The sequence below is a fragment of the Lactuca virosa genome, chromosome 8, assembly GCF_052849685.1.
Source record: "Lactuca virosa cultivar CGN04683 chromosome 8, Lactuca_virosa_CGN04683_v6, whole genome shotgun sequence".
NCBI classification, from domain to species: domain Eukaryota; kingdom Viridiplantae; phylum Streptophyta; class Magnoliopsida; order Asterales; family Asteraceae; genus Lactuca; species Lactuca virosa.
The window spans coordinates 54076014-54087646 of record NC_136433.1 but is presented as its reverse complement, the minus strand read 5'-3'; the positions used below and the strand labels follow the sequence as shown (position 1 = coordinate 54087646).

Below are 11633 nucleotides of genomic sequence, written 5' to 3'. Positions count from 1 at the left end.
AAAAGTCTTGTGTATAATAATACAAAGTAAAACTTTTCTACTTTTGTAGTAGTAATAACATTTATACAAGATAGTTATCATAATTAGAAAAGAATCCAAAAGTATTGTTTATAATAATACAAATTTCAATATCTCCATTTTACAAATTGTAATCATAACAAAATTTAAATTATATACGCATTTATGTATGTTTATGATAGTGTCATCTTTCTAATAATCTCACAAGGCACATCTCACTAAAAAGATATCTCTCCTGAAAATAAAACTTGTTGCTAATAAGACACCTCTTAGACACCCTCTCATCATTTTTATAAAAGGTCAACCTATAATAAACTACTTGTAATCAGTTTTTTCGGAAAACAATGCAATTCCAACCAATAAAAATACTTCAAAATTAATTAAGGTTAGACTAAACGATAAAAATGAATGTCTTTTTAGCCGCTAAAAGTTTGATGTAAACATTTAACAACCCAAAAAAGATAGAATTTCTTAAATCTTAAATATTTAATAATACAATAAGAAAAACTCTGTGTTAAACAGCTACTCCATTGCTGGCTCTTCGTCCCCATAGACCCTACAACTCGGACTCACCACCATACCCGGTGACACCCACTTCCCACTTTCATCTAAATCGTGTCATCCACGCGCCACTTTTGCGACTGTTACAAAACCCAAGACAACCCCAAAACCCTGATTTCTTTGCTTACTCGATTTCCATTTTTTTAATGCTTTTGTTGTTTTATATATAAATTGTTAAATAAAATATTCGATGCGAGGACAAAAAGTGAAAAATGGAAACGAATAATGTAAATTTATGGTGATTTGAGACTCGAGTGATGAGTGATATCCTTTCCTTGTTCTTATTAAAGTACCCATCTTTAATGGCGAGAGGATTTAGTAAAGAAATCTTGTATTAACGTGCGCAGATCCGTCTAGTGCGCATTGTAGCTTAATCCATATTCTTGCAAAAAGGGTTTGCTGTTGGTGGTCCATTTTGTTTGTTTGTCCTCTTCAACAGTACCTAATTCTTTTCCTCTTATCCTACTCGGTTTTTATAGTAGGTTTATAAACAGATCCATTTTGGGATTTTCTTGGGTTTTCCATTTACAAATTCAAGATTTGAAGCAAAAGCAAGAAACGAGAAGGAAGATAGTGGGGTTTGTTGCAGGAAGCTTCAGATCTTGTTGTTGTTGTAGTTGTTGTTGGTGAATTTGAAGTTGAATTTTAAAAGGGTTTTTTTTTCTGGTTTGTTTGTTGGTGTAGAGAAACAAACAAGAAAAATGGAAAGAGACCCACAAAATTTCTTTATGATATTCGTAATGGGTTCTCTTTTTCTGACTTGATAAACACTAAAAGAACTCATCTTCTTCTCGTTCTTTCTTTTTCTTCTGTGTTCGAACTTCGAAAGGTGTTTTCTTCTTCTGTTTCTGGTTCTTCTTTTGAGGGTAAAAAGGGGATTAAAGCAAAATGTTGGCAGTGAGTCCTTCTAGTGTTCGTACAGCCACTACTTGCAATACTTTACTTCGGGAACTTCAGGTAATATATCTTTCGATTAATCATTCAAACTTTGATTTTAAACCCCATTAATTTCTCAATTTGAAACAAAGAAATTAGTTGCGAATTTTGTTCTTTTGTTTGAATACTCGATAATGACTTCTAAATTTCCAAAATCGATGATGTTTTCATGTCTAAAAGTAGAAATCCTGTAATGGGTATTCTTTATTTTTCACAAATTCAATGAAACACTAGTAATTTGATTGTCGGTTCTATGAAAACTATTGGAAATTTGGAATGTTATTCATGAAATTTTTAGGCGTATTTTCGGTTCCCTAAAATTAAGGCAACTAGTCTTGGCTTTTGAAATTAAAGTCACAAAATTGTTATTTTAACCTTTTCATCTTGAATTTATATGTATTATTCTGTTGTCCATTCTTTTCACATGTTTTCCTACTCTTCTTATGCAATTAGAATCAAGAATTCAATTGCTATAAACCCCATAATTTCTTCTTTCCCCTTTCCCCTAAAAACTTTCAAGATAGCGACATAGAATTACATATAATTTCATACAATTTACTATATCGTAATGGGCTTTTTGGGGATTTTACATCTTCGGTATATTTATGAAAAAAAAGTTGTTTAATTTCATTAAATTGTATCATGTTTACAGCAAATATGGATGGACATAGGCGAGAATGAAACCGAAAAAGACAGAATGTTAATGGAATTGGAAAGAGAATGTTTAGAAGTTTATAAAAGAAAAGTCGATGAAGCTGCAAATGCAAAAGCCCGCCTTCATCAGTCGGTGGCAGCCAAAGAAGCGGAACTCGCCACCCTAATCGCCGCCCTGGGTGACCTCAACACTTATTTTCCGGTAAACAAATGGTCTTAATTCAATAACCCATCATTGTCAACTTTATTATTGCTTTTACCTAATCTTTAATCATTATTGTGGTTACCCTTTTAAATAGTCTTTCAAATAGTCTTTCAACCAACTACTCCTTTTTAACTTTTATTATTCTCTCTCTTTCTAAAAATGAAACATAATTTGACTATAAAAATCAAATCGATTGAAACTTTAGGGTTCAAATCTTTGATGATTCATGATATGTAACTTTTAGAGAAACATCAAACGTGTAAGCTTATTTACTTTATTGCAAGAAACATGATCAATAGATTTTATGGGATCTTTTTAAGAACAATGGTTACATAAGTAATTCATTCAAGTTGTATATCTTTTTGGAAGTGAGAAAGTAGCTTTTTGCTTCAATAATTTATAAAGGGGTAGTGACTTATTTATGCAACAATATTACTACATGTTTGTCGACAATCTTTTACCACTTTATGCAATAAAGTTGCTCTCTTATTGGTAAATATTGGGTAACAAAATTGAAACATGTTTCATATATTGATTAGAAATCCAATTCGTTGCAAAATTTGGAAAAAGTTAGTGACTTTTTTATTGCCAAAATTAGTCATTAACCATAATTTAACATGTCTATGGGATTTGTCTACTTTCTTTTAACATCTTATGCCTTTGTTTGAAGAATCTTTATCGTATGCAAATTCATTGTACTCTTTTTGTCCCATAGTTTGACTATTATGAGTCAAAAATTGTTTTTTAAAAATTTATAACTCTGCTTAATGTGTTTTCTTTTCTTGAATTAAACAGCTAAACATGGAAAACAAATCATCATCATTGAAAGCTCAACTTGCAATGGTGACACCATTGGTAGAGGATTTAAAACTCAAAAAAGAAGAAAGAATCAAACAATTTGCAGAAATAAAAGGTCAAATTGAAAAAATCAACAGTGAAATTTCGGGATATACACAATTTACAGACGCAATTAACTCACTAACTCTCGAAGAACAAGACTTATCTCTTAGAAAATTTGGTGAATACCAATCTCATCTTCGTACTCTACAAAAGGAAAAGGTACAACAATTTATCAAAAACAAATTTATTAAAAGATACAAATTACAATCATATATTCATCAAAATCAAATTCAATTGCAGTCAGAACGACTCCATAAAGTTTTGGCCCATGTAAACGAAGTCCATTCCACGTGTCGTGTTCTTGGATTGGATTTCGGGAAAACCATTAGCGATGTTCATCCAAGCTTACATGGAACAAGTCCAGAACAAGCAACAAACATAAGCGATACCACATTAGAAGGTCTTGAAAACGCGATTCTTAAATTGAAAACAGAGAAAAAAGTCCGATTTCAGAAGGTATAATAAACATAATCTCCAAAAGCGTACAATCTTTTTCTCTCTGTAGTCATTAAAGATCGTTTCCTTTTTAATGCAATACAGCTTAAAGATATCGCTGGATTGTTATTCGAACTATGGCATATAATGGATTCAACGAGGGAAGAAAAAAGTTACTTTTTGAGAATTACATCGGTGATTAGATTACCAGAAGCAGAAATCATCGAACCAAATGCTCTTTCATTGGATGTTATTCAACAGGTTCTTCATTTAAACCCTTTTTTACCCGACTTTTTTCTTTCTTTTTGCTATTAAATAACAATACTCTTCTTCACAGGCTTCACAAGAAGTTGAGAGGTTAAGTAAACTGAAAGCAAGTCGAATGAAAGAATTGGTCATGAAAAGAAGATCTGAATTAGAAGATATATGTTTCAAGACTCATATCGAACCTGATCCAAGTACAGCTATTGATAAATCTAATGCAATGATTGATTCTGGTAAGTGATATATAATTTAGTTCAAAATTGTAATTAGTTTTTTCCTTTTTGCCATTTTGGGTTTTGAATAATTTGTTATTTTTTAAAAGGTTTGGTGGACCCCAGTGAACTTTTGGCAAACATTGAAGCACAAATTGGTAAAGTAAAGGCTGAAGCTTTGAGTCGAAAGGAAATCATGGATAGAATAGAAAGGTGGCTTTCTGCTTGTGAAGAGGAAAATTGGCTTGAAGATTATAATCTAGTAATCTTCTTTTCCTTTTTCTAGTGTTATCATCATTGTTTTAATTATGAAAATTCGAGAAAAAAGCAACTAGATACGAATTTTTATACTTTTTAGATTGATTAAAACAAAACCCTTTTAGATTTTGACTTTTGTTATGTTTTTTTGTTGTTTTTTAGGATCAAAATCGGTATAGTGCAGGAAGAGGAGTTCATCTAAGTTTAAAACGTGCAGAAAGGGCTCGAATTACTGTTAACAAGATTCCAGGTACAAAAAGGGTATTTTAGTCTTTTTGCACAAATATTCCATGTCCCACATTTTTGGATATAGGACAAAAAGTTACTTTTTTGTCATGCAATCTTTGGATTAACAAATTACTAATTGCAGCCATGGTTGATAATCTAATATGCAAAACGGTTACATGGGAAGATGAGAAAAAGAAGTTGTTTCTTTATGATGGGGTGAGTTATTTTGTAAAGTGTTTAAGAAAAAAAAAATCTTGTTGCTTTGCATTATTAATTTATTATTTTATTACCTTCTGTTATGAAACGTTTTGCGTAGGCGCGTTTGGTGACAATCTTGGAGGAATATAAACTATCAAGACTACAAAAAGAAGAGGAAAAGAAGCGATCAAGGGTAATTTGTTCATTCAATACTTTCGTGATTCCATTCCTTCTTCCTATAATCACTCATTCCATTCCTTTGCAACAACAGAATGGAATGACTCATTCCATTCGGGGTATTAACTATTAACGTCCATTCACTTGTTTACAGGACCAAAAGCGCCTCCAAGACTTGCTACTAACGGAAAGAGAATCCATATACGGGTCGAAACCTAGTCCAAGAAGAGCAAGTAGTTTTCGCATGTCCGGAAACGGATACCGGAATGGAAACGGATCAATGACTCCAACTCCAAGAAGAAGCTCCGTGGGAAGTCCAACAATGGAACCCATGACTCCGAGGTCTTATTCCAGTCGCCAAAACGGGTATTCAAAAGAAATGAGAAGGCTAACAACTACACCACTTAACTTTGTTGCCATTCCTAAAGAAGATACAATATCGTTTTCTTCTGTATATGGATCCGAACCCGGGTCCCCACTTCAGAGCTAAATCTTGAAATCATTTTAATCGGTAATTACTAAAATACTAAATCTAAATCTTTCTTTTTTTAATCAATAAAAGGAATTTGAAAATTTATAAGTTTTTTTGAAATTATGTTACAGGAGGGTTTAATGTGTTGATGTGAAGTAGAGCAGGCAGGAGAAGGCTTGTGAATATTTGACAGTTTTAGGAGAGTGTTGTGGAAAGTGTGGATAGAAATGGTGAAACTTTTTTTTTTTTTTTTTGGTATTGTTGTTTTTTGTTTTATTACTTGTAATGTGTATACCTTTTGGTTTGGTGTTTGATGGAGTTAGGATGCAGCCTTAATAATATCGTAATAAACAGAAAGAGACATGATGGATTGATTATAAGGTTGACATGGACATAAAAGAGGTTGAATTTTAGCATTGTGGTGATGTTGGACTGATTTTGATTTTATAAGGTTGGTATATGGTTACATTCGTCATTAATGTGTTAGGTCCCAATCAAAGTGTTAAAGGAAAGAACAAGACATAATAGTGGGTGTGATTTGAAAATTTCTTCATAATTCTTTTGGGTAGGTAGGTAATCATAGGGGTTTAGAATTTAAATACCAGTTAAATTGAAAAAAATAATCCATCACCTTTATTTGTAAAATTCCATTGGGCTTTTCATTGGTCTGGATTGGAAGGAAACTAATAGGGCTAGGGCTGTCTTAACTTTTATTTTTTATTTTATTTATTTATTTTTTCGGATGGCCTGATTCTGTAATTGCATTTATTATTATTGTGGAGGAAATGAACAGTAAACCTGAGATACTTTTTGTCAGTTTTGGTCCTTTCATTTACATATTTCGTCTTTCATTTATGATGGGCAGTTTATGCCATTTTCTAACCTACCGCCTCTCGGCTAATCTTCCCGATCCTTCCATAGTCTTCCTTATCTCTGCTCAAACCCACCGCCTCTCAGGTAACCTTCCCGATCCTTATCTCCGCTCCAAATCGTTCACTCCTCTTTCTTCATCGTCTCCCTCGGTTCTCCATTGTTACTGTTTCGCGTTTGCTTCTTCCAGAAAAACACCACCGCCCTCCCTCCGCCTCAACTGTGATGGAAGAAAGGGGCTGCTCCGGTACCATAGGGTTATGCCTTTTTGTTCCCGATCCTTCCGCTCACTTTATCTTCCTCAGCACGCCTTTTTGTTCCCGATCCTTCCGCTCAGTTTATCTTCCTCAGCACAAACCTCCGACACCCGAACGAAATAGAAGAAGTATTTGGTAAAGGGTGGCTTCGATTTGTAACCGGTCGGTAGTAAGAGGGATGATTGGCTGTCGTGTTGGGGTAAACGAAGAGGCACCGTAGCAACGGCGGGCGCCGGTGGAGGGGGTCTGCCATTGGTCTCCAGTTAGGTGTCGTGAGCAGCAGCAGTGAAGAAGAAGGGGGTGTTCGGTGGGTTTGCTTCGACAGTGGTTGAACGGTATGTCAACGGGGTTCTACATCCAACTGAAGAGATGTTGTCTCCGGTCTTCAATCTGTAGGGAAAAAATAGGTTGCGTCAACAACTACAAATCAGAAACCTGCAACTCTTTTATGATGCAGCTTTCTTGCAGTATTTACATACGAATTATGGTAAAGTTTTTACTTTTTTTATGTTTTCTTCTCACTTTTTGTGCAAGGAATATGTTCGACACAACCACGACAAGTTGTCTCAGAACCGGATTTTTTCCCAAGGTAATTTCACAGTTTTTCTCCAATTTGTTTGGTTTCTTGCACGTAAGGTGTTTGACGTATTGTCTCTTTGTGTATTTTCGATTTTTTTGCTACTTCTTTATGTTTTCATCAGGTTATAATCCGACCAGGATTGGAATGTACAACTGAGAGGGAATGGTTCAACAAGTTGGTATTCGTTGCTTTAATCTGTTGATTTTGAGGTTTGTCAATAAATTCTTATATAATTCTGATTTGAAAAAAAAATTATGGAAATAAATATTGAATTAACTTCCTGTTTGTTTCTTTAATCAGTTAATTATCTCATTCAGTTCCTAATAATCATTTTTAAGATGCATTACACTGATCAATAACCCACAAATCGCGAGTTTTATGTCATTAAACGCCTTCATTCTTAAAGTTTTTTTATTTACATTAAAAAACTTGCTAATTTTTTCTGATATGTTTAACTCTATTAATGTCAAACCGCTTGAAAATCAGAAACTGTTATGTTGATCGGATGTCAGGTATGGGATCTCATGTTTACCTGTGCAGTCAAATGGAATAAAGAAGATGAGTGTGGGATGAAGGAGAAACTGTTGCGGCTTGGAACAAAGTTGAAAGAGGTATTTTAAGGGTATACATATGGATTATATTTACTGATTATAGGTTGATGAGGATATGGAAAGACATAATGAATTTCTACATGTTAAAAAAACTTCACCTTTTGAAATTAGTAATATTTTGAATCTTTAGACTTTCATCATAACGACCATTTTTAAATAATAAGTATTGTAAAGCTACAATTTCTCCTTTATTTTCTCATATTAATTGAAAAAAAATTGGAACAATAAAGAGTATAACGACATTTTTGTTGTGTGATTGCATATGTTCATTGGATGACTGATACTTCACTTCATGCAGCTTACAATTATGTATCTGGATTACACACATGTCGTCCTCATAGAGCAGCAATTGCATGGCCAACATGGGATTTGATAGCTATGGTGGAAAATTCGAAACATGAGGGGCCCGCTACCCATGCTGTCACATTTGTGTGGAATGCACATGAGGGAGAGAATGTGGAATTAATTGGAGATTTCACCAGGAATTGGAAAGAACCAGTTAAAGCAATTCATAAAGGTGGGCCACGATATGAAGCTGAAGTTCGACTTGCACAACGGAAGTAAGTTTTATCATTCTACTTTAAATTTAAGTTGACTATTTTGGTCAAACTATGTGATGTGAGTAATTACTTCGATGACAAATGTTTCAGGTATTATTATTATAAGTTTATAGTGAATGGAGATTGGAGGCAGTCACCAACTTCACCTACAGAAAGTGATGATAGGGGGAATGTTAATAACATACTTGAGGTTGGTGACGTGGCAAGTGTGACGCCTTCTATTCAACATCCAAAGAAGGTATACATGAAATATATTTCAAAATATACTTTTAGGGTAAAGCATACTGACATTGTATTTGTTTTAGGATGTGAATATTGTGAAAGTGATTGATAGGCCATTGACAAAAAATGAGCAGTTTATGTTAGCAAAAGCGGCTCGATGTGTTGAATTCTCTGTGTGTCCTATAACGCTGACTCTCAAATAGGTTGATCTCAATCATACAATGCCTTTGAAACAACCATTGATTGCCATCTAAGAGATTTTGCTATAAGTATGACCACTAATGAAGAATACTGTTTGAAGCTTAAGAAGTTTCCTGATAATGCTGCCATTGGCATCTGGTTGGTATTTTCTCTCTTTTTGTTATTTTGTCAATTGATATATAATTTGATACACATACATAGATACATACCTGTTAATTGTATACATGTATACATTGCAATTATCTGTAAGATAGTTTATAACCGTATGTAAGGATTGTAGATGAAAGTGTATAAATGCGATGCATTATGATATCAAAGGCAGGTCGAATGAAGGCAGGTGTAGGTGGCAGGTCACAGGGGAGGTGGTAGGCGGATCATGGTGGCTAATCGAAACCATGGACGGAAGGGAGGCCCTTGCTGGGAAGACATTTATTAAATAAGAATGGTAAAGATATTAAGAAAGCTGGTAAACGAATGAAGAAATGTCTTCCTCCTTCACTACTGAGCTTTCGGATCGAAGGACTCATGTGCCTCATCTTCTTCTACTCTTTTCCATTCCATTTTCCTCCACTTTCAAAGGTGTACTCGGATGATTTTCACTATGATTGTTGGGTTAATTGATTGCTTTTGCTTTATGTTATTGTTAGAATGAATAATGTTGCCACCGGTTTTTTTTATACTCCTTTAATTATAGTTTGGTAATTAAATAAAAAAAACCAATAGTTTAGTAGCTAAAAGCCTAAAACAGTCAATAAAGATAGATATTTCAAGTTTTTCTAACTTATATGTGTTTCTTTATAACAGAAAAGCGGAAGGAGAAATCTCTGGGACTACAAACAAACTTCAATAAGAATGAAATTGGAAAAGGTTTTGTCCTAAACAAACAAATTTGCTTTTCCCCCAATATCCTTAGAATATTGTACAAGCTTGGTTTATTATAACAATAGCTAAACATTGTTTGTTAGAATGCATTACTAACTACATTTTTTTTGTAGGGATTCGTGGGTTCAGATGCAAGGTGCAATTAAGAGGCTGAAGGTATTAATCTTTCACTTATTCTCCAGATTTTAAATGGGTTTTGAAATTTCATTTTCTGCTTAGCGGGCTTTGATTCATTTGAAAAATAAATAAGTTAAAATAACTCACTTTTCTTATTTTATCCATCTTTTTATTATAAATTTATTATTATCCTTCATGTTTTTTTCACCAGAGCCTTATAGATTCAAAGGTATATGCTTTACTTGGTGAAAAAACTGCAGCAGATAACGGGAAGTCTTTTTTATTATACTAAAAAACTATGTTCTTGCTTGCATTTTCTTTTTTTCTTTTAATTGGTAAGCCATGTGATTTTGTGTGCCTCCAGGACAAGTATCAGTGTCGCCACTATTGTTGCCCCTGCACCAAAATTAACATCTGAAATTAATGGAAACACTGTTTAAGGAGGTACCCATCCCTTATATTTTTCTTATAATATCTGTTTACCATGACTTTGTATGAATGGTAGAAAAATGCTACTTCATTGCTATTCCGCCTACGAAACAAAACCATACTTGTCTGTGATGATATAAAGATTAAAGTTGGTTGCTATTATGGTTACAAAAAAAAGTATGTTCACTTTCCTATAATGCTAGAAAAATGGAAGTTGGTTTTGGCTAAAAGATAAAGTATGTTGCCTATAATGGTAGAAAGATGTAAGTACGTTGCCATTGTGCAATTTGAGAATCATTTATTTTGGTTTCTTCTTTTGTTAATAAGTGTTTTGAATTTTGATTTTTTGTTTAAAGATTATGGAGGACGAATGTGGAGCTCTAAGAAAGAACCGAAAAGTTCCGTAAGCAAGCTAATGCAATAGCCGACTATCCTACAGAACCACGATGTTCTTCTTAAACGTAACGTCAATCATAGTCACAGCAGATGCAGCAAATGACATTGTACTTCATGACACGTGACGAGGTCACCTCATACAGCCTGACAAAACCTCTATTTTTGTATAACTTTGACCCCCGCAACGCGGGGGACACTTTTCTAGTTCAGATTAAGACTATAAATTAAGGGATGAACAAACAATATGAGGTGCTATTTAATAGGATCTGAAATTTTAAGATTTAGATTTTTAAGATGTCTGAATTTCTATGAGAGTTTGAATTTTTAGATACTGTTTGGTTGGGACCTCTGAATTACTGAATGAAAAAAAATTACCATTTTATGTTATTTTTTGTTGAATTCAATGGTTTTGTTTATAAAACAATTGAATCAACTAATCCAAGGCTTCTTTTGTGTCATGTCTACTATAAATTCAATAAAATTCAGCACATAAATCAACAAATAAACACATTTTCAGCAAACCAGAACAATTTTTAGCAATGCATAAACATATTATAAGCAAACCAGAACACAAACTCAAACTCAGGAATCAACAAAAACAACAATAAAATGAATAAAATCAACAAAAATGGTAGCAAAATCACAAGTCATTGTGTTGAATGTATCAGCCAAATCCGCAAACACTAAAATCAGCAAAAAATGAAAAACGAAACACATAATTGCAGTAACATTGACCGGAGATGACAATGGGGAGGGTGACGACGGTCGGAGGTGGTGATGAGGAGGAGCACTGGCTATTCTCCGGCTGTAGATGGAGAAGGTAGAGAGCGAGAGAGAAGCGTGCGAGAGGAAGATGGATTTTTGAGGATTGGAGAGGGACGAGAAGGGGCTTCGATGAGTAGAAAAGAAAAAAAGAGCCTTCCATGTTTGAGTAAACGCAGGGCACAAGTGTTTTTTCATCAACCTCCTCATCGTGAGTATGTTCTTCTC

At 33.9% G+C, this 11633-nt stretch overlaps 2 protein-coding genes across 9 annotated transcripts; both read left to right on the top strand.

Moving 5' to 3' along the window:
- Nucleotides 1-849: 849 nt before the first annotated feature.
- LOC145129490 (65-kDa microtubule-associated protein 6-like) lies at nt 850-5934 on the top strand. Its single transcript, XM_079064232.1, has 12 exons — nt 850-1536; nt 2168-2371; nt 3170-3433; nt 3515-3730; nt 3815-3970; nt 4047-4206; nt 4296-4447; nt 4606-4693; nt 4814-4887; nt 4988-5062; nt 5201-5557; nt 5650-5934. The coding sequence occupies exons 1-11, from the start codon at nt 1468-1470 to the stop codon at nt 5534-5536; spliced, it is 1794 nt and encodes a 597-aa protein (XP_078920358.1). The 5' UTR covers nt 850-1467; the 3' UTR covers nt 5537-5557; nt 5650-5934.
- A 440-nt stretch (nt 5935-6374) lies between these two features.
- On the top strand, nt 6375-10938 carry LOC145129491 (phosphoglucan phosphatase LSF1, chloroplastic-like). Of its 8 annotated transcripts, XM_079064238.1 has the most exons (13): nt 6375-7234; nt 7347-7434; nt 7738-7836; nt 8135-8396; nt 8487-8634; nt 8702-8957; nt 9138-9398; nt 9624-9686; nt 9815-9857; nt 10030-10047; nt 10183-10262; nt 10451-10510; nt 10604-10938. In XM_079064238.1, the coding sequence occupies exons 4-6, from the start codon at nt 8215-8217 to the stop codon at nt 8819-8821; spliced, it is 450 nt and encodes a 149-aa protein (XP_078920364.1). In that variant the 5' UTR covers nt 6375-7234; nt 7347-7434; nt 7738-7836; nt 8135-8214; the 3' UTR covers nt 8822-8957; nt 9138-9398; nt 9624-9686; nt 9815-9857; nt 10030-10047; nt 10183-10262; nt 10451-10510; nt 10604-10938. The 8 variants fall into 8 exon arrangements, with proteins under 8 accessions (XP_078920364.1, XP_078920362.1, XP_078920363.1 ...); XM_079064236.1 differs by lacking the exon at nt 10451-10510; XM_079064237.1 differs by having other exon boundaries at nt 10030-10262.
- The last annotated feature ends 695 nt before the right edge of the window (nt 10939-11633 follow it).

Bases quoted from the DNA above. Each gene is read 5' to 3' on its own strand.
- LOC145129491 (XM_079064240.1), top strand. From the start codon at position 8,215: ATGGTGGAAAATTCGAAACATGAGGGGCCCGCTACCCATGCTGTCACA. The intron at 8,397-8,486 runs GTAAGTTTTATC...CAAATGTTTCAG, and splicing joins GTTCGACTTGCACAACGGAA to GTATTATTATTATAAGTTTA. The intron at 8,635-8,701 runs GTATACATGAAA...TATTTGTTTTAG, and splicing joins CTATTCAACATCCAAAGAAG to GATGTGAATATTGTGAAAGT.
- LOC145129490 (XM_079064232.1), top strand. From the start codon at position 1,468: ATGTTGGCAGTGAGTCCTTCTAGTGTTCGTACAGCCACTACTTGCAAT. The intron at 1,537-2,167 runs GTAATATATCTT...TCATGTTTACAG, and splicing joins CTTTACTTCGGGAACTTCAG to CAAATATGGATGGACATAGG. The intron at 3,731-3,814 runs GTATAATAAACA...AATGCAATACAG, and splicing joins AAAAAGTCCGATTTCAGAAG to CTTAAAGATATCGCTGGATT.